Source organism: Platalea leucorodia (assembly GCF_965183815.1).
Source record: "Platalea leucorodia genome assembly, chromosome: 1".
Taxonomy (NCBI): domain Eukaryota; kingdom Metazoa; phylum Chordata; class Aves; order Pelecaniformes; family Threskiornithidae; genus Platalea; species Platalea leucorodia.
This window is the reverse complement of record NC_138823.1, coordinates 159,539,616-159,559,628: the sequence shown is the minus strand read 5'-3', so window position 1 is coordinate 159,559,628 and position 20,013 is coordinate 159,539,616. Positions and strand designations below refer to the sequence as shown.

Genomic DNA, 20,013 nt, shown 5'->3' with positions numbered 1-20,013 from the left:
CTAAATATTTTTCCCCATCTCTCTCTTTTAACAGAACTTTCTGCAGAAGCCAAAGCAGCATTACTTGAATTTGAAGAGAGGGAAAGGCAGCTTAAACAGGGACGGTATGGCTCAAGGAGAGGAGGGCGAAGAGGAGGCTCAGTTATGTGCCACGGAATGGGAGAACAAAGGCGAGACAATAATGATAGGGGAAGAATGAAGGATCACAGGCCTGCACTGCTGCCAAACCAGCCATCGACAATGGTACCTTTTAATCCTTAGTATTCTTTGAACATACTTTCAGGAAATTATGGAGGAATGCATTCTAAATCATGAATCTTTACAAAGGTGGAATATATATTCCAATGTACACTTCTTGATCTTTCAGGGCACTGTTAGGCAAGGTGGGCTTTGCATAACATGGTGATTGTGAAAGTATGTGCTTAGTCCTGTTACCAGCCTCAACTTGAGGAATCTCAGGGCCTCCAAATGAAAAGTGGATTTCGACTCATACAACGCAATCAGGCTTACCTACTGGTTTGCATAAGGATGGACCAAAAAGTTAATTCCTCTGGGAAGTCCTTTACGTGCAAGATGGAAGCATGTTCAGTCCCACATTATGAATAGTAATTTAGTTTAAAAAAATATGATTCTGTAAAAATATTTCTTGTTTTTTGTCAAACTAATGTTTTTGCTGATACTTATAGAAAAATCTTTGTATATACCTACCATGCTGCCATAGAGGCAAAGAAAAACATAGGAAGGTAATCACCACTAGATAAATTAGTATTTTGGGATTTCAGATGAAATTTAGCTTTGTGACTCCCCCGCCACGTTTTGTATCACAAACTACAAGATGTTACTTTTTCCATCCAAAAAAAAAAAAAAAACCCAGCAAGTGTGTGATCAAGAGGTAGCCCACACTTATTTTTGTTAACTGTCATAAAATGTACTGGAAGCTGAGATTGTAGAACAAAGCCTGTGTATGTCTTTGCAGGACAAGGTCATCTGTATTAAACAAAGGGGATTTTTTCCAACAGCAGTAACTCTAGGTGCTGATCACTAGCAGGAGTCGGTGGATATCTCAGCGGTTGAGAGCTCTGCAGTAGAATATTGCGTGCTTTTAAAACAGTGAAGGTGGAATAATTTTTTTCTGTATTGCTGCAGTCTTTGCTGGTTATTTTGATCTTAAATGTTGTAAACATATTGTGCTCATCACAATATCTTCTTCTTGTGCATACTTTGTAGCTGCTTTGCTTTATGTATATGGCTGCTGAAAAAATGATGTCACATCTTTGTTGCTAAAAGGTTGCCTGTTTGGGACTCTTCTTGCACTGCCATTTGGAAGTTACTGGGCTAGGACTGATATCTGGTGTCAGTGAGTTCAGAAGCAGAAGAATGTCTGAAGAGAAACATGATTTTTTTTTTAATTATAGCTGATTTTGGCCATTTGTGTTTGAGAGTGTTGAGCAGCAGGAGACTTTCTTCTATGTTATGAAAGGTACCTTTGAAAGGTATCTTTAAAGTAGTTTTTTCTTCGAGCAGTATGGATAGGTGGGCTGCACAGATGTCCTAATGTAGCTTAATTTGTATTTGGACTTTTGTTGCTACTGTTAGGTCTGTTTTCTCAGAGAGGCTCTTCTATACATGAGACAAAAGTTAACGGATTTGTTTTGATACTAGGACTCAGATTTCTAGTCGTCATCACATATACCTTATAGCAGTTGACGACAGTTTCCAGTGACATATGCAGAATCCTACATATGAAACTAGGCAGTTTCACTGTTAAAAATAAGTGAATGAATGTCTGCATTCCTTGTGTGCTTCCTTGGTCTTTGCCGTCCTCTCCTTCACATGAATGTCTTCGATTGTTCCTTTGCTTTCCTGTGCTGATGGTTCTTAACAGTTCCAGTTGATGATATGGGAAAGAAGTTTTTCTGTTCATATTTGGCCTTAATTGTTCTCCAAAGGTGTCTTGGTTTTGTGCTGGTTTATGTCAGGATATTTTAACTGTAAAGCCTATTGACTTTATTCTTTTGTCTGACTTTAGACTCATTCACAGAGGTTAATTCCAACACACCAGCAACCTGTTAGGAGTCTGTTCCAGCAGCAACAACAGCAACAGCAACAACAGCAGCAGCAGCAGCAGCAACAGCAGCAGCAACAACAGCAGCAGCAGCAACAGTTACAATCTCTGCTTCCTTTACAGCATCAGCATCATTCTTCTCCTCCTCCAGGGCTACATATGCCCCCTCAGATAGAAACGCCTAGAATAATGATGACTCCACCTCCAGTGACACCTCAGCAACCGAAGAACATACACATAAATCCGCATTTCAAGGGGACAGTAGTGACACCTGTACAAGGTGAGCTTTCTGAACACCTTCGCAGTCATGCGAGCATGACTCATCCTATTCTTTGCCAGGGATGCAACAATTTGTTTATTACTTCATGGAAATGTGCTTCAGGCTGATTTTCCTTAAGCTTGAAACAAATGTTTTGCCTAAAGTAAGACATAATGTTGTTGGACTGTGGCCAGCTGAAATAGTAAAGCCTTTTCAACTTCTTTATCATCTTTGTTACTCTACTGCAAAGCATGCAAAGAGCAGTAAAAATGGGAACTGAAAACAGAATATGCTTTTTAAAAGTAGCAAACGTCAGTTTTCAAAACTAGGTAAGTACTGCAGTTTATAATTTCCCATGTCATTCCAGCTTCAGCGAAGCATTCACAGAATGACCACCCACCTGTTTCAGTGAGAGTGCACTGAGGCACTCCTTGCACTGTAATTGCTCTGGGAAAGGTACCAGCTGCTATCCTTGCTTGACAAGATACCTGCCCTCAGTTCTCCTTTCAGTGCCACATTTGTGATTGTTTGATTTGCAGCCTGCAAGTACACTGTTTCCCTAACTTAACACAAGGATTCTTTGGGCTACACTTTTTAGGGCAGCTCTCAGCAGAGCTGTTAACATTACAACTTATTTGGGAAGTGTTTAATCCCTAAGAGGATAAATAAAGAGACACCTATATAGCTCTGATTTGTGATTCTGTTCCGACTAGGCAAAGTAAAGAAATACATATATATATATTTATACATATTTACCATTAGGTTTTCTGGTTTTTTTCACACGTTTAAATCGGCAGAGCTCCAAGCCAGTGCTATCTTTGCTTCATTTATTTGACCAATGAAAGGTAGGAATTTGGCAGGGTAGGATATTGCCAGTTGATAGAGATCTGTTAGGCTTCTCACAGATGGCTTCATAGTAGCTGCGTTGTAGAGATTATTTCACTTTTTCCTGTCTAATAAAACCAGTGCTTCCCACCAAATTATGCATTAGGACAGATTATCTGGAAGCAGTCCAAAAGGTACTTTAGTCTTGGATGTATGCCTTCTGTGCATTTTCCTAACATTTCCGAAGCAACAGTTCTTGTATTGTGAAAAGCAAAAATTGTCTTTAGACTACGCTAGATGCCTGTCCTCTCTCCCCCCATGAAACAGTCAACAAATCTTCTGCATCTAGATGAACAACTTTCCTCCTAATGCCAGCAATGGTTACTGAGGATTTTTGCTTTTGCCTAACGTTAAAAGTATACCAGTGTATCTTCTTTCTTTTGTCTGAGGTTTTTTCGCATTATCAGGTGGGTTTAGGCTTGTCTCAGCCTTACCACATCATCTGTGGCACCGTGGGTATTCCAGAGGCCTTGCTTTATCTTGAGCATCGTCTTTTTTTCTATCTTTACTTTCAGATCCTCATTCTAAAAGTTGTGTACCTCCTGCATGTTAGGAGATCTTCAATATTGGATGTGTAGTCCTTTTTTTTTTTTTTTTTTTTTAATCTTAACTGCTGACTTCGTGTGCACATTCATTTCTTGACTGGTAAAAGTCTAGTTGTCCTCTCAGAGTGAGCAGCCTTGGAGAATGAGTGATCCATTTTTGAACGGTGTAAGACCTGTATTTCAGTGGGGAAGATCTTTGCTACACACATTGATGGCAGCTGGTTCATATGAAATACCTTTGTGCCGTCCATTTTACTGAAGGAATCCTCAGAAAGACTACCTAATATTTCTGCTAATAGGTGTGCAGCATACTATTAAATGCAATCTTTTAAAACACTGTAGAATTTTAATCTTCATTAGAGAGCGTGTACGGGAAGCTGAGTCTTCTGCAGTGGCTGAGAGTAGTGGCCATCTCAGTCTGCAGCAGTACGGTTATGTTACATGAAAGTATACATTTGCACACCTAAGAAAAATGTGTGGGAAATCAGTAGTCGTCTTCAGGGAAGAGGAGCATAATTCTAAAATCTTCAATGGCATTTGCATACTAAGATGAACTTTTAAGCAGTTACTGCAGGCAAACGGTAGACAGAAATTCCAGAGTAGGGAGACCTGTTCTAAACTTCCTTTTAAAGGGTCCTCCTCGGTTTAATCCATCTGCTTGAGGCCCCAATAGGCAGAGACTGGTAGTTGACAACGTTAGGATGTGTTTCACATGCAGCATCATTTATTTTAGGGTAACAGGAAGTATGAAAGATCAGATTGCCTTCATGTTCTTGATGATGTCCTGCCCGTTCTTGGCTGAATATATTTCCAGATACATGAGGGTTTTTAGACATTGGAGAATACAGTCAGATAGATGCAAAGTTTATGAGGATTCTGTTGTTGAAACTGTGATGCCTGGAAACTAAAAATGCCATGTCTGGAAGTGTATGATATGCACACTTAGATTCTGGTAATTTTAATGGTGTACTGTCATGTTTTAGTGTAGACTGGCCTTTTTTTCCTCTTTAATTTTATGCCAGGATTAAGCTCACATACTTCTAATTGTCAGCAGCAGGAACACTTTTTCTAACTGCAAATCATAGAAATATACTTTCTCAACATCTTTTTTGTTTGAGTTAGTCTTGAAATGCATCGAGTATATCAGTATTTTCTAAAATAGACTCAAACCTCCTGTAAATTTTTACGAAATTTTCACGTGAATAAAATAGCATGTACAAGAGTTCTAGTAGCCAGCTACTTCAGCCTGAAAGTGAGTTGAAGAATCCTGTCATTGGCTTATTCCTTTGACTCTCAAAGGCAAATCTCTTACAGTGGCCACCATCTCCCTGCCCAGCCTTGAATCTTGGTTCAAAAAAATAGCTACTTTCAAGTCAGTTTTGTTTCAGACAAATTTCTACTATTTTTAGTCTTTGAAGTTTCATAAGTGATTAAGAAGGACTCAGTCTATCAAAACCCCTAAAACGGTTATGTGAGTCTCTGCACATACCTGCTGTAGATACTGTTCAGTTGGTGTTCAGCTGTGCATTTTGTGGCATTTGAATCTCATGTCTTTTCATTGCTTGTCATAGTTTTCTCTTCTCTTTGTGTTCTATTCTGTAAGTTAGTTTTGAGTTATAAGTAATTTTTGGCTGAATACATGTCCAAATTTGAGTATGATCGATTTACAAATGCTGAATGACTGTACACGGATGTACTATGAAATACTAATTCAACCTGTGATAATAAGTATTGAGTTTTTTTCCCCTTAATATTTATACCACAAATAACTATTTCAAGGATACTGTGGTGCTGCCAAAATTGATATGAACTAATGAGCAGTTTATGGCAGCTCAGTAGATTAGTATGTCATTTACCTTTTAAAAGCTGTTTGGTATGATGGGAAAAATTACATTATAATTCCCGTAAATAATCAATATGGGAATTGCTTCTTCATCTTTTCAGGTACAGCATTGGAGTTTACAGCCAAAAGCAATATAATCTTCTTAAAATAGTGTCTAACAACATGCTGTGTATTATTTTTGAAACATACTTTTTCAAACCTGTGGAAGATTTGACATCAGGAAAATGAATGTTTTTTTGAGACCTCTTTGCTGCTTCAGCAGGTGTCCAAGGATTGAAAGGGCACGGAGTTTGAACTACTATCTTTCATGAGTATTAAATTAATTTGCTTAAAATACATAAATATATATCTCTGTATGCTACTGCCAGAGGCAGGATACTGAAATAGACACGAGTGCCCTGTTCAGTTGACATTTCTCTACATTTCCCACCTTATGCGATTTTTCTCAGTGCCTCTCTGACCTGTAATACCTGAGCTGTTTTAGTCCTAGGTCTGTCAAGAGCACCCTGTCAGTTTTTTCCAGGTGGCCATGGCTGTTCGATATCGACAGATGTTCATTAGAAGCCAAGATAAGACTATTCGACTAATTTTCTCATGTAACCTGATACAAAGTTTGCCCACAGTCCTTCGGCGCTGAAAGACTGGTGCGATTAGTTTAACCACAAGTACTCAACAAAAGTGGATAAAAACCAGACATGCACGTGAACTAAAAATAACCACTAATGCATTAGTTCTTGTGCTTCAGTTACCAAGGAAAAAGGGATTTCTGAGGCATCTTATCAAACTCTCTGTTGGGAAATGCAGCTAGTTTAAGGGATGAGTTGGGTGTGTTTCCTGCTCTGAAGTGTAATACAGTAGTTGTCTACAAAGTCGATGTTTAGCCCTGTCACTTTCAGAAATGCCAAAAACAAATTGAAGAAAAATAAACTTACTAAAAGTTTTTAGTAAATGAGCAAACAAGTTCAGTGCTGTTTGATTGAAATGTTTTATTTAACTTCTCTAGGCCTTCTGTTTAACGTTGAAAATTTGTGCTTTTAACACTTAGACAACTCAACGAGGAAAAAAACTGCACTGGAAAATGGGAAATCTGTCATTACACTCCATACTGGGGATTCAAATAGATATTCGGTCCCCAAAGTGATCCAGCAGTAGATACTTTATGCATTATGCCATAATACTAAGTGAATGTTTTGGGAAATTTTTTTTGTGACTCGTCTTTTGAAATGCAGTTGTATAGACAAGTCATCCAGGTTAATGCCCCTGAAATCCTAATTTTGGAGGTTATTTTTCAGGAAGAGGTTCTCCTAATTCCTCTTGGTGTCTCCTTATGAAATAGCAGTCCTTCATCTGAGATCAGCACAGTGATCACAGTTGTGTGTACCATTACGGTGGCAAGGCCAGATGAAGCAGTTTTTGCTTACTGTTAATTGCCACTGTCTGCCTCATTTTACCCTCCTATGAACAGTGATTTATACCAGATAGAGCCTCTCACGCCCATGCTTGCTGTGGGAGGTTGGTGGTGAGACTGGGAGATACTTAGGAAATATTGAGGGGCATGAAGTTGAGAAGACAAATTAACGTTGTATCCTTCCATTTGGAACATGAAATTATTGTTAGAGTCTCTGTCAGCTTTGTCCAAGAGACATCTTTGGCTGAATAAGTATTCTAGTTTTCCTTCCTGCAACAAGGAGCAATTTAATTCTGGAAAATGCAGAATTGAATTATGTAAATTAACTAGGAGAATCGTAATTGCCCTGTTGCATGTTGCGGGGGAGGGAATGGTTGCTTAAAGTTAATTGTAGGAACTGTGACATGTGAGGGTAAATTTTTAATCATGGCTTCTTACTGCAATGGCTTTTGGAAATAACAGCAACAACTGTTAGGTAAAACAAATGGTGTTAAAAGGCGCTTCTTGTTTCAGTGCCCTTGCTGCCAGTTCCAGCCCAGCCAAGACCTGCTGTAGGACCCCAGAGATTTCCTGTGAGTAGCAGCTGTTTCTTCTTTTCTGATATGGATAAGCATACATTTGCAAGGAAATATTAATATAGCAAATAAAAGCTATTCTAGTGAAATATAATTTTAAGGATTTGTAAATATTGACAATACACTCTGCAGTTGAAAATGTTTGTTAAAAGCTTAAGGTCAATGGATTTTTGAGAGTAGAATTAATTCTGTTTAACTGTAAAATTGTTGAACCAGTCTCTCCAGTGGGAGAGGCATGAATGCATCTTGTCTTAAGGAATATGGGCTTCATTTTATTACTTGACTCTTTCTGTATAAATAGAATCCTGATTTTATTTGATATAATAAAAGGCTATTTGAAATAATCCCTAAGCTTAAAAAGCAGTATATATATTTTCATTGTAAAAATGAGCAAAATTTCATTTTTATCATTACTTCAGACATTTAAATGCCCTCATATTTTTATGTAAAAAATTGGAAACGCATTGCATGACCTTGCTTTCTCGTATGTTTCTAACTTCCAAAACAAACAAGGCACATAGCTGCTTCACTAGGCTAATTTCACTTGATAATTTCTTTTTAGGTCTGTGAATGGGCAGAGTACATACTTCTAGACCTTTTCTCATCATTTCACAATTTTGTTGTCCTAAATTTTTAGTTCAAGTGGTTTGCAGAGTATTAAAATAAGCAAAAGAATAAATAGTTGATGCAATATTGCCTTAAATATTTTCAAATAAAGACTCATGTATTATGTTTCCCAAATATATAAAAAACGCAAAAAATTATCCTCTGTTAATGTGTGCAGTGTTGAAGGAGGAAAATAGATGTTTATATCACACAGTGAATTACTTGCATAAAGATCAGATGTGTTTGAAAGAAGCAGGTTTCAGAAACCTGCTGTGACTTTTCATTGCTAGGTACATACCTGGTTGTTTTTGACGCAGAATATTTTTTGTACAGGACATCTAGCTGAGGAATTCTGATGTCTGTATTTTGTACAGTAACTGAGTTTTTAAATTGCCGTGTTTCTTCTGTGCAGTATAAAAAGGTTAAGCAGTAAAACCACAGTTTCATTAAGTAAATTCATGTTATATCATTTCATCATCAACAATTTAACCGGAGGTATTTTTCTATTAAAAAATACTGCGGTTTTCAGAGGAAATAGTTTTCTTCAGCAGCCTTCAGCATTATGTGAAGACCTTATTACCATTTTAAAAGTACTGCTAATTGTTTTTTATGAAAACAAGTATCTTGCATTTGTTTTCCTTTGACACTAAGTTGCTTTGCCAATAAACACAATTTGGGATGGAAAAGAAATTGGAGGAATGTCTGTAAAGGCATTGTAATTGACATCTTTGAAGTGTGTTTACATCGGTGTAGAAAAATTGGAAATTAATTTTTTTGTAAATTGACTGTGAAATTAAATTTTAATTCTGTTCACTTTTGGTTTTGCAAGTTGAGAAGTACTGCAAACCTAGCTAATCTTGCATGCAACAGTTTTTAAAAGGGAATAAAATAGATTGAACATTCTTTGTAGGACTCTTGCTCCTTTTGCCTGAAGGAAAATACTTGACTGCTTGCTGCCTTTTTATGTAAACAACACACTAGCAAAGAGTCAGTGTAATTTTTATTTATATTTTTTTTTCTCGAGGAGGAGGGCTAGCTTAACTAAGAGGATCTAGTACTGTGGTTTGGTTGCCCTGAGTGTTGGTGGTTTTTTTTCTGTACTTCAGCTAGTAACCTGCTATATGACCCTGAGAAAGTTACTTAATCTTTCCATGACTCACTGAGTTAAAAAATGGGTATAATATGGACTTCTTTTATGAAGTACTTTATAAATTTTGCATAGGTTATCAGTCATATTAAGATTAAGAATTAAGTGTCACTGTGTACATATCTCATGTTTGTTTTATTGAATGTAGTATGTTAGCTCTTGAGCTGAAGACAAATTTGCTTTCTGACTTGAACGCTTTATCTTGCAAAACTACCTTTTTTGCTCTGTTACATGTCACATGCCTTTGTGGCATTATAATTCACTTGTTTATGTATAAATGTTGACTTACAGCAATATAGCAATGGTTAGACAACTTTGACAAGCCATTTGAAAAAGATCAAAGTAGTATTCCAGACTATAGTTCATTCATCCTTTTCCTCATTGTAGAAAGAATCTCTGGATATGTAATAACTTGAATTTGCTCTTGTTTTTAGGATTGCCTAATCAAAGGGTAATAGTCAACTGATTTTTCTGATTGCTTTGTTTCTAAAAAACTGTGGGGTTAGAATTAAATATTTGTAGCCTGCTTTCCCCTTTAACTTTGAACTGGATGGTTATTTTGATTGAATGTGGCAGAGGTGGAAGAATTAAAGGTAATGAAATTCTTGCAAGGGAGAGACTGAAAAGTGGCTAGGGCCCTAACTGAAGGAAAAATTGCCTCTGAGTTCCTGTCTTATCTAGGAGAGAAACCTCTCAGCGCAGAGAGCTTGTGTATGCTCCGAACATAGGAAGAGCCTCAATCAGAGCTAATCAATTGCAAGTCGTAAATCCATTGGAAACCAGGTGTTATTAATTTAGTGCTAATGAAGTGACTTGTAACCATGTAATGGTTAATTCTTACAGCCTTTTGCAGAAGGATGTAATTGAAGAGTTGAACAAAGTTGTAATGAGCACGTTCGCATATTGGTGTGAGTTCTAAATTATAAGAAATAATGTAGTACTAAATCAGGGTAATGTTGATCAGGATTGAACCTGCTTGGAGTTGGGACTGATTAAATTCACTTAACCTTGAATCTAAATTTTAATATTTCAGGATAGGGCTCATTCTTCAATTGTTTCCTACTTAAAGCTTAACTCCTGAAGCGTTTAGAGAGGAAGTACTAGAAAGGACATAATGGAATGAAGCTGTGTTCCCTACTTAAGAGTTATTTTAACATTTACAGTAATCTTGAATCAAGCAAGGAAGTTGTCTGTCACTTACTCTGTAAGCATTCAAGGTGACTTAGTGTGAATGATGTTTGAGAGCTATATTTAACTGATTAGGACTGAATAAATGGAGGCATGTTACAGCTGAGAAACCTGGTGAACTTGTGGTAACTGGGAGTTAAAGACATGAGTTCTGCGAAGGCTTCTGTTCTTGTCTGAATTGCACAGTACTCTTCAGGTGGCTGTAGGTGATAGTAATCCAATCTTCAAGCATAATCGATGGTAATATTTTTCCAGGTGCTTGAATTAACCTGGAACTGTGCAAGTGCCAACTGTGTGTTTTCTTTAAACTGTTTGAAGAACAGATTAAGCTGACCTCTTTGGCAAAGTCCTTCTGAAGGTCTTGCTTTATCATCTGCCTTTGCTTTTAAGTCATTAAGATGCCTTTTTCCGAGTTCCCGTCTGTGTTGCAGTTGGTATTTCACAAATAACAGTCTACTTTGGGGACTGAAGGGAAGGTTACAGTAGACTTTATTCATAAACTAGTTGTATGGGTCTTCTGAACTTTTCACATGTTTTCTGATCAAATTATTAATTCTTGCAGATGCCTCAGTGCAGGTACGGAGCCTGTGGTTTTTCTTGCTACACAAGGGGGACCATCGTGGTTCCTGTCCTCTGGTGTTTGTTATCTAGGCTAATTTCTCTTTCAACTCCTGTGTTCTGTGAAGAAGAATGGGGTAAAACACAGGAAGAAGAAATTAAATAGAAAATGGAAGAGGTGTTTCTGAACACTTTATATGTAGGCTGCTGCTAACTGACTATTACAGAGGCCAGATCATTACTTAATATGAAACTAGGAGCTAAGTTGATGGTCCAGATCTTTTCATCCCTTATGTGAGTCCCCCAGCACATTCTGCATCTGAAATGTTTCAGTGTTTGCCTGAAGAAAAATTTATGAAGACTTTTTGCTTCAAACATCATTTATTTAACTTAATGAACACTGAAGTAATACTCATATGTGGCACGTGTGCAATTTTTTTAAGGACATATAAAAGTGGAACGAGTGTCATGCCCGCTTTGGGATAGAGCATGGCAGAGAGAAGGTGTTTTCACTGTCAACATGCTTCAGGCAGAAATTGTGAGGTATCCCTAGCATCCAAATTTGGGGTTGGAGTGGGACATTCGAAGTGAAGAGGAAGCTGGGGAGAACCCGCCTCACACTGATCAAGGCAGAAGAGAGGAATTCTTCAGATCTGAGGCCATTCCCCTCTGTCTCTGCCCTGGATCCTCCTCTGAAACTGCTGCAGGGAGAGGAGAGCCTGTTAATGCAGCTCTGCATCTTTATCCAGGAGAATTTTCAGGAAATTGGGATAAATTCCACTTTAGCTTCTGTCTTTAACCTGACATCCTGGGTGTAGCGTGAGCTGGGCAAGTGTCCATCTCACAGACACATTTTATTACTGGAGTCAACCTGAGTTTCAGAGCTGCAGTTAGGAATAGTCTGCAGTGGCACGAAGCACAAGATGAACTGGCACTAGCGTCTGCCTGACTCACTTACGCCAGGAAGGCTTTGATGCTTTTTAACACACGCAGCTTTTCTCCTCTGACAGGACACCTTTGTGCACCAGGTACCCTTCAGGTAACTGTGGAATTCAAGTCTGAAAAAGTTGAATTGTATAACATGAGTTATGCTTTATTCAGTATAAAAATAAGACTTTAATAGAGCAACTTGTCCTCAGGCCCTTGAATATTCTGCATCGCATGTCTTTTCAGTTCTCAGGGGGTTTTGATGTGGTTTGGGTTTGGAACTTACCTTACAGTTTCCTTTCGAAATCATCTTTATCCCAAAAGAATGCTTGATTTTTTTTTTTTTCTTAAGCTGCAAAAACCTTAGTAAACTTCCTTTATATTCCATTCAACGTGCTTCCGCTTGATTTCCAGGACGTCAGGTGTTGTCTTAAATGGATGCTGTGAAAGGCAGTTGATTAGTCTTGGTTCAGTTTTTTCACCATTTCTGAAAGCTCTCGTTTGACGAATTCTGAGCCTTCAAGTGTTGTTTGAAATTCATATGCTGCTTTTAAATGCTTCTTTATGCTTAAATCTGAGAGGTTTTTTAAACAGGTGCCCAGTTATTGCTCAAACAGAGGTCAGTGTCCTTCATTGCTACTTGCTTGAAACATTTCTTTTAGACAAACAATGTATTAGTGCTATGCAAATTAATTATAAAAGGTATGTCAGAATATGATTTACTGCTTTTTCCCCAAAGTGGCCCTTGGACTGACTTGGATCAGCCTAGAACACCATTTTAGCAAACGTGGATCAGTTGAACAGCTATCACAATGTACCTGGCTCCGTGGGCGTGCCTTTATGTAAACACCTCTTGCAGCATGTAGAAGCAGAAATTTGCGGTGCTTTTGAAAACCTCCTTGCAATAGTGTTTGCTGTTTGTTGTGGGAAATGCAAATGGGGAGTAATTTTTTTTTTTTCCCATCATTTCAAATTCGATTGTGAGTTCCTACGAGTGAATAAGGGTTTTAGCAACTGTTACTAAGGTTGTGGCTCATATTCTCCAGTACCCACAGTAAGGACAATTTAAACAGTCCTGCATCTGAGTACAGGCAGTTGTTTTAAACTGATATTTAGTAATTAATGATATTTAGTAACTAGTGCATGTTTGCAACAGTATGTATGTAGGAGACAAACTGTTAATGGAAATAAAAAGCCTTGTGAAAATGGTTCTCCTACTTCCTCACAATTATTCTGCTTTAGTTATGGCTTTACTATAATGAGTAACAGTAAATGAAATTTTCTCTCTATTACTGTGTAGCAGTGGCAGATCACAGGTAGTGTAGAAAGCATTTTGTTTTCATTTAACAGGATACATGGTATCAGGTGGTGTTGATTGACATTTCTTGGATAGTGCTTTATACAGCATTTCATGCAAATCATGTTTGAATGAGACTGCTGCATCAAATTACATTTCTTTCAGATTATAGCCCTTGCAGATGTGAGACGGAGCTTGTTCAGCAGCTAGCAAAAAGCTTTCGTTTTTAACACTGTTTTCACAACTTGACTGCAAAGCCCTATAATTACAGCACTTAAGATAGTGAAGGAATGATGGGCACTTTCTCTTATCAGATCTATAAGTAGTAGCAAGCAGATGCAGCATGAGATCCCTCCAGCTGTCAAATATTGTCAGGCTGGCATAGAGGGAATGCAGTTTAAAATGCAGGTGACATAATACCCAACATCCTCCATTTGCTAGTGGGCTTCTGATTAATCACGATTACCATACATTATCATACCATCAAATTTAATCATATCAATGAATTCCCATCTGCAGGAGGAGCAGCAGCAGCTAAACATGATGGTAACAGCTATTAAATAAGAAAGAAATAGATGGTTTCTAAATGCAGTAACCCTTTAACTTGTCATGCTAGCTCCAGTGTGCACATGCTCTGTAGATATTAAAATCAAACAGAAAAGTTGTGCATTTATATTTCGTAGTTATTGTTATTTACCTTTCTGTTAAGTAATTGCTACTTAACACTGCCAAGGAAACCAGAGTTGTAGATATTTTTTTTTTTTTCCCCCTGTGTTAATGATGCTAGATTTTCTTCAGTCTCAGCTTTTATTTGGTACCTGCTAAATACAGAATCGCAGAATGATTGAGGTTGGCAGGGACCTCTGGACGTCATCTTGTCCCATCTCAAGCAGGGCCACCTAGAGACGGTTGCCCAGGACCGTGTCCAGACGGCTTTTGAGTATCTCCAAGGATGGAGACTCCACACACCCTGGGCAATGTGTGCCAGTGCTCAGTCACCCTCACAGTAAAAGAGTTTTGATATAGATATATGTTTATATATATATAGTATATATAGCTATATACTGTGATGCTGATATATATAGTATATATAGCTATATATGCTATATAGCTATAGATGCTGATATATATAGTGTATATATAGCTATATACTGTGATGCTGATACAGTTTTATGAATTAAGTTTGAACTTTTTGAAGCCTTGTGAGCAAAGCACAAATTTTTATTGAGACAAAGAGGAAAAAAGTATTACGCGTATAGCTATGTAGCCATTAATTAGACACTGTTAAAGAGATATTTTGCAGAAGTCAAGACTCATAAAGGAATCCAATTAAAACGTACAGTTGACTTCTTACTACAATGCAGTAAAGCTAACCTAATGCTTAAACACTGAATGAATAACTAAAATATATTAGGTATAACAATATGGAGTTCTAGGTGATAGTATAGTTCTCTTAAGGAATTTTCACTGAGCTGAGAAAATTTCCTTTTAAAAGATAATTCAGTACATTTGTGTCATCCCAATACAAAAAACAAAACAAAAACCAAAAACAAACAAAACCCCTGACAAATCTATAAACTGACATTTATTCACCTTCTGCACTTTCAGTTCTTGCCATTTCTTTAGAATGTTAAAAGGAAAAAACGCTTCATTCATTATCAAAGAGCAAGTCATACTACTGGTTACAGTAAAATGAGTTAATTTAGAGGAATATTATGGGTTGACAGTAGGATACCCAAAAAGGAAAAAAAAATGTTCAATCCTTCATATGCAACACGTGAGTAGTACTTGCAGGTGCATTGGGAGCTTGGATATGTAAAGTTCTCGCATCAAAGCATTTGCAAGGTCAGAGATGTGTAAAACATCACCAAAATGAGATTTCCTTACAGAATTAAAAATCAGGAATCAGGTCATTTAACTACTAAATAGTCAGGTCTGAAATGGCATTTTCTAATGCAGATCAAAGTCCAGGTTAGCAGCAATTCTAATATTTGTCTTCTGTAAAGCTAGCTGCTGCTTGACTTTTTTTTTTTTTAGCAATCTGAGCATTTTTCGTTGAAGTGAGAAGCATCATCCCCTAGACACATGTATTTATCTTTGAGGTTCTCAGATTGTTTTTTAAATTAACTATAACTGCACCTTCAAGCTTGGAGTGTAATGTAGAAATCCTGAATTCGATATTCGTGATCCAGTTTAGTTCTGACCTCAGAGTTGTTTCTAACTATCAGTGACTTGCAGGTCACCAAGATACACTAGGTAAAAAAACATTGTAATAACATTTCTGTGGAGTTAGTCCCTGGCAAGTCTAAGGATAAGGTATGAATTTTGCTAGATGTTTTATCTCAATAGTTCTGAAAGCAGAGGAGGTCCAAAACTTTTGGGTCCCTAATTTTTTATACATCCCTAAAACTGTTAGCTTTCAGCACAAAAATACACAGAAGGGTTTTATTCTCTTTAAATAAAATGATTATGAAATTCTCTTCTTTCACAGGAGAGTTCATCATTCTGAATGGCACTAATGTCTCTTACACTTTTTCTCCAATTTCTGTTTGTGATATTTCTATATTGTACTTAATCTTAAAAAGTTAGAGGGCACTAAACAAAAATAATCACACACTCTTCTACACCATACCGCTGAAGAGAACTGCAAACTAAAGTGACACTGAATCTTCCAAATGAATTAGTTTAAAATACCTGTTTAAGAAATTACTTAGGTTTGTGCTCTAATCTGAGAGGTTTGGGCTTACTCTTCCTTCAGGCAGTGCAGGCTGCTACAACTTGTCTGTCACGCTATTTCTTATTATGGCCTGTCCTTGCTGGAGACGTTCTTCCTTCATCCATACAAAACAGATGGGAGCGTGGTTTTTCTGTACATCAGCACTGTTAGGAATTTAAAGCTAGAGTTAGGATTTATTGTTAACAATATCTTTCCTATGCCTGCATTTCATTTAGGAGTGTTTTTTGAGAATTGTTCTTGAATGGCACCACTTATCCTGCAGATTTTCCTTTTCTAACGTACATACCTCGATGGTAGAGCAGATGGAGGGCCAAGAAACCTGTCTGTGAAGCAATCCTTCTGTGTAACACTGATTGCTTGTGGGCTGTTCTGCTTTGTTGCTTCGCTTTTAGAAACACACTGAAGTTGTGAGTATTTTTGTCTCCATTTGCAACATGAATATGTCCCTGCTTGATGTATTAGGGGGGGATGCCCTGAAACTTGCTGAAAAGGGATACTTTTAATATACAATGGATCTAACTTTTAGCTTAATCTCCTGACATGTTTGGGATTGTCTTAGTGTGCTGGGAGTATCCTCCTTTTTCTTTATCGCTTGTGTCTTTATTTTAGCTACTTGATCATGAATTGGCTTAAATAACAAGGGATTCCATGCCTTCCTCTCCTTGCTTGTACTGGTTTTCCATGATGGCTGAGTTACATTTTGGGACCTTAAACAGTGAAATTGGGCATTGGTGATTTCTGTTACAGATAACTTGGACTTGTGCCTTAACGTCCCAACACAATTCTTATCTCTTGAAGTTGTGTAGTGTCAAAGAGACGCTTGTCCAAGTTATATGCAACATCTTATTATTAAAAATTACTTTCAGCTCTGTTGAGGGAAATATCAACCCATTCTCTCTCAGGCTCAATCTGCCTGTAGTACTAGGATCTGTGCAGTCCACGTACTTGAACCACCACTTGCTATCTCCTTGCGTTTTCCCTTCAGAAAATATATCGCAAAAGCTTTGAAAAGACTCATGTATGAGTAGCGTACATTCATTGACTTGAGTTTCATGATTGCTCTGAAATTCAATTTTTGTCCTTCTTGATTGTAATGTATTTAAAGCACGAATTTTTGTATAAGGGGGTCTTATAATACCAAATCCATTGGAAGAATCATGGTGCTTGCTAGGTTTTAGTTCACCTTCATGGAATTACATGATTGTTACCGAATCACAGGGACACTAATGAGTCATTTAAATGATATTTAAGGAAAACTCAAAATATGTTTTATTATAAAATTCCGGTGAATCATTCCCTTTCTGTATGCTGTGCACAGTAAATGAGAATACTGTGAAACTTGAATGTGAAGAGCCATGGTTTGTGGGATGTATACATTTCTATTTGAAAATTTTTGAACCATATCCAAGATATATGAAGCAGGGCTTCTCACACAAGAGGATGGAAAGTCAGTTCCTTGCGCTGGAAGGTAGGCATTTTAGGAAAGCTTTTCAAAAAGCCTAGTAGCTGCTGAAATAAGAGGATTAACATCTTGTGACAGATGGCTATAGTTTTAATTGTCATAGGTTATAGTGGTCATTATTCTTTGCATTTAAACCATATAAGAAGAATTAACTGAGTGGCCCTGCTTAACTGTCAATGGGGTTCTCCTAGGTCTTTGCATTTTAAGTGAGATTAATAAATGAAAACATGTTGTAGAGGCAGGGTGTAATTTATTGAAAGACTCATGAAGTTTCAATGACATTGTTAAGGTATTTAATTAGTCCCATAAAAAAAGTAGAGTGACCCTTTTAGAGAAGCTGATAAGTCATATAATAGCTGTTAGATCCTCTTTATTCCTTGCTTTATAAGATTAACTTTGTGCTAAGCAATTTATGCTAAGTTTTCCCTTTTATTGGTAACCAAAGTTATCTGTGCTTCATGAATAGATTATTGGAGATAACATCATGTAATTAACAAGAGATGCAGAAAAGTAAAAGTACAATTTGTGTAAGAATTGTATGAGAGAGAATGTTAATTTCTTAACTAGGAAGGATATTTAAAGGGATAAAAGGAAGGCAAAATAGTGCAGTTCTTTGAAAGGATTAAAGTAACCTTATCTCGTGTTCTTTCAGAAGGTGGGATTGCCTGAGTGTGTGAAAGTCATGTTCAATGAGCTATTCACAACTCTAATGAATTGTAAGCATAAGTTTGCATTACGTTTTTTTCCCCAAAAATTATTGATAAGGTGTAAGTTATGCCTTAGCTATATTGAATAATGGAAGTTAGTAAAAAGGCAAATTGTGCAATCTGCGGGCATGCGGAATTGTATGAAAATGTCAGTTTGAAGTGCTATGAATTATAGTGTGTGGGGAGGAAGAGTGGGTGGTTTGTTTTTTTTTTTTTGTCAGAGTGAACTTCACAAAATTAAGGATTTAAGACAATAAAATACCTGTCAGTAGCACTTCAGTGTGCGGTTATCTTCTTGTTTTAAGTATTTCTAAAACTTCTGTGATTGTGGTCTCTCTGGAAATCCACACAGAACCCCATTTCCAATGTCATTTCCTTCTATACCTCAGTTCTTGTATTAAAAAAAAAAAAGTAAGAATTTTCAAAGTAGAATTATAAGAGGATAAATTAAATGAGATTTCATCACATTCCTTAAAAACAGGGAAAAAATACAGACCAAAAATTACTTTCTTTGGTAGTTTAAGAAAAATCTTGATGTCTAGTACCACGCTTTCAGTGTTCAGGCATTGGTATGTTTTAGTTTTCACAGAAGATAAGAATGGCCAGAGCAGTCCTCCCTCGCAGCCCACAAAGCCTTGCTGAGAAGATCATTCAAGAGCCCTCCAGCTTTCAAAACCTACAGTTTCTCTCTCAGATCTTTGAAATACTCGTGAACACCAGGGCTGCAGGTGGTGGTTTAGAAGGAACTACAGTGCTGAAGTGGTTGCAGTTTTGGGAAGGGGTATGTGTCAGTTGGTTAAGGACGTCTAGGCCAGACTGCAGTGGGTATGCCTGCTTCAGGTCTTGTGCTGTTTTCTGATTCTGTGCTCTTCTTGCAACCAGCTTTAAACCTAGCTAAAAGCTCCATTTTAGGAGTCTTTCCTTGCCATTTGGTGCACTTTTTACTAAATAATCAGTCTGGTAATTATACTAGATACTCAACAATAATGATACTAAATCAATAATAATGGTACTAAATAATCAATCTGATAACAATGAGAAGGGGAGAAGACTCTTCCAAAAAGTTACCATATACACTCTGCCGGGTCTTTCTCATGTGGGTGTTTGGTAACTCAAGTCTTTGGAACCGTTGTCTGTATGAATGTGATCCAGCCTTGCGGGGTCTCGCTGGAAAGGCACATAAATATTTTGTTCTTTTCCCCCAGCGTCACAGTTGGCCCCAGCCTTGGACTGAAATGTAGAACCTGGCAGCCTTGGCTGATCATATGAATTTACTATTCTCACTTTTGCTCGGTTGAAACCTGTTAACTAGAAAACAGGTATTTTGAAGACTCTGAGATGTATTAAGTTGGGAAGTTTCCTAAAAAGTATAACGGTGAAGTAATAGTTAAAATTATTTTTTGTAGAGAGTCTTAGTTGATATGTGTACTGAATAGTTGGTTGTAATTTGAAACTGTCCGGATAGCAAAACCATGAAAAATGGGAGTAACTACTGTGCATATAAAGATTTATTATGCATCTATGTTACAGTATGCTTATTTTATCAAAAATAGACCATTATGAAAACTGGCTTTTGCACCTGCTCTTCATTAATTTTTGAAGTTAAATGGCTCTGTGTGGTTTTTTTCTACAAAATATCAGAGGGCACTTGGGGGTTATTACCAGCAAATACTTGCTGAATGTAGAGTTTAATGGTAAAATAATCTACTCCTAGAATTGTAGTTTAAGTACTGTTAAGCAAAAAAAATAAAAACAAACCACCCTCAAAAACTTTTAAGTAATGGACAACTGTTATTTTACTTTG

At 37.2% G+C, this 20,013-nt stretch overlaps 1 protein-coding gene across 5 annotated transcripts in view; it reads left to right on the top strand.

The window, feature by feature from the left end:
* Positions 1–20,013, top strand: part of RBM33 (RNA binding motif protein 33) — a 108,372-nt gene that overhangs the window by 36,049 nt on the left and 52,310 nt on the right. For 4 of the 5 annotated variants that reach the window (XM_082316148.1, XM_082316147.1, XM_082316150.1 and 1 more), the window contains exons 8-10: positions 35–243; positions 2,030–2,345; positions 7,519–7,577. In XM_082316148.1, the coding sequence (XP_082172274.1) occupies positions 35–243; positions 2,030–2,345; positions 7,519–7,577 (584 nt within the window). The remainder of the gene's footprint in view (positions 1–34; positions 244–2,029; positions 2,346–7,518; positions 7,578–20,013) is intronic. The other variant, XM_082316149.1, reaches the window with a different exon arrangement.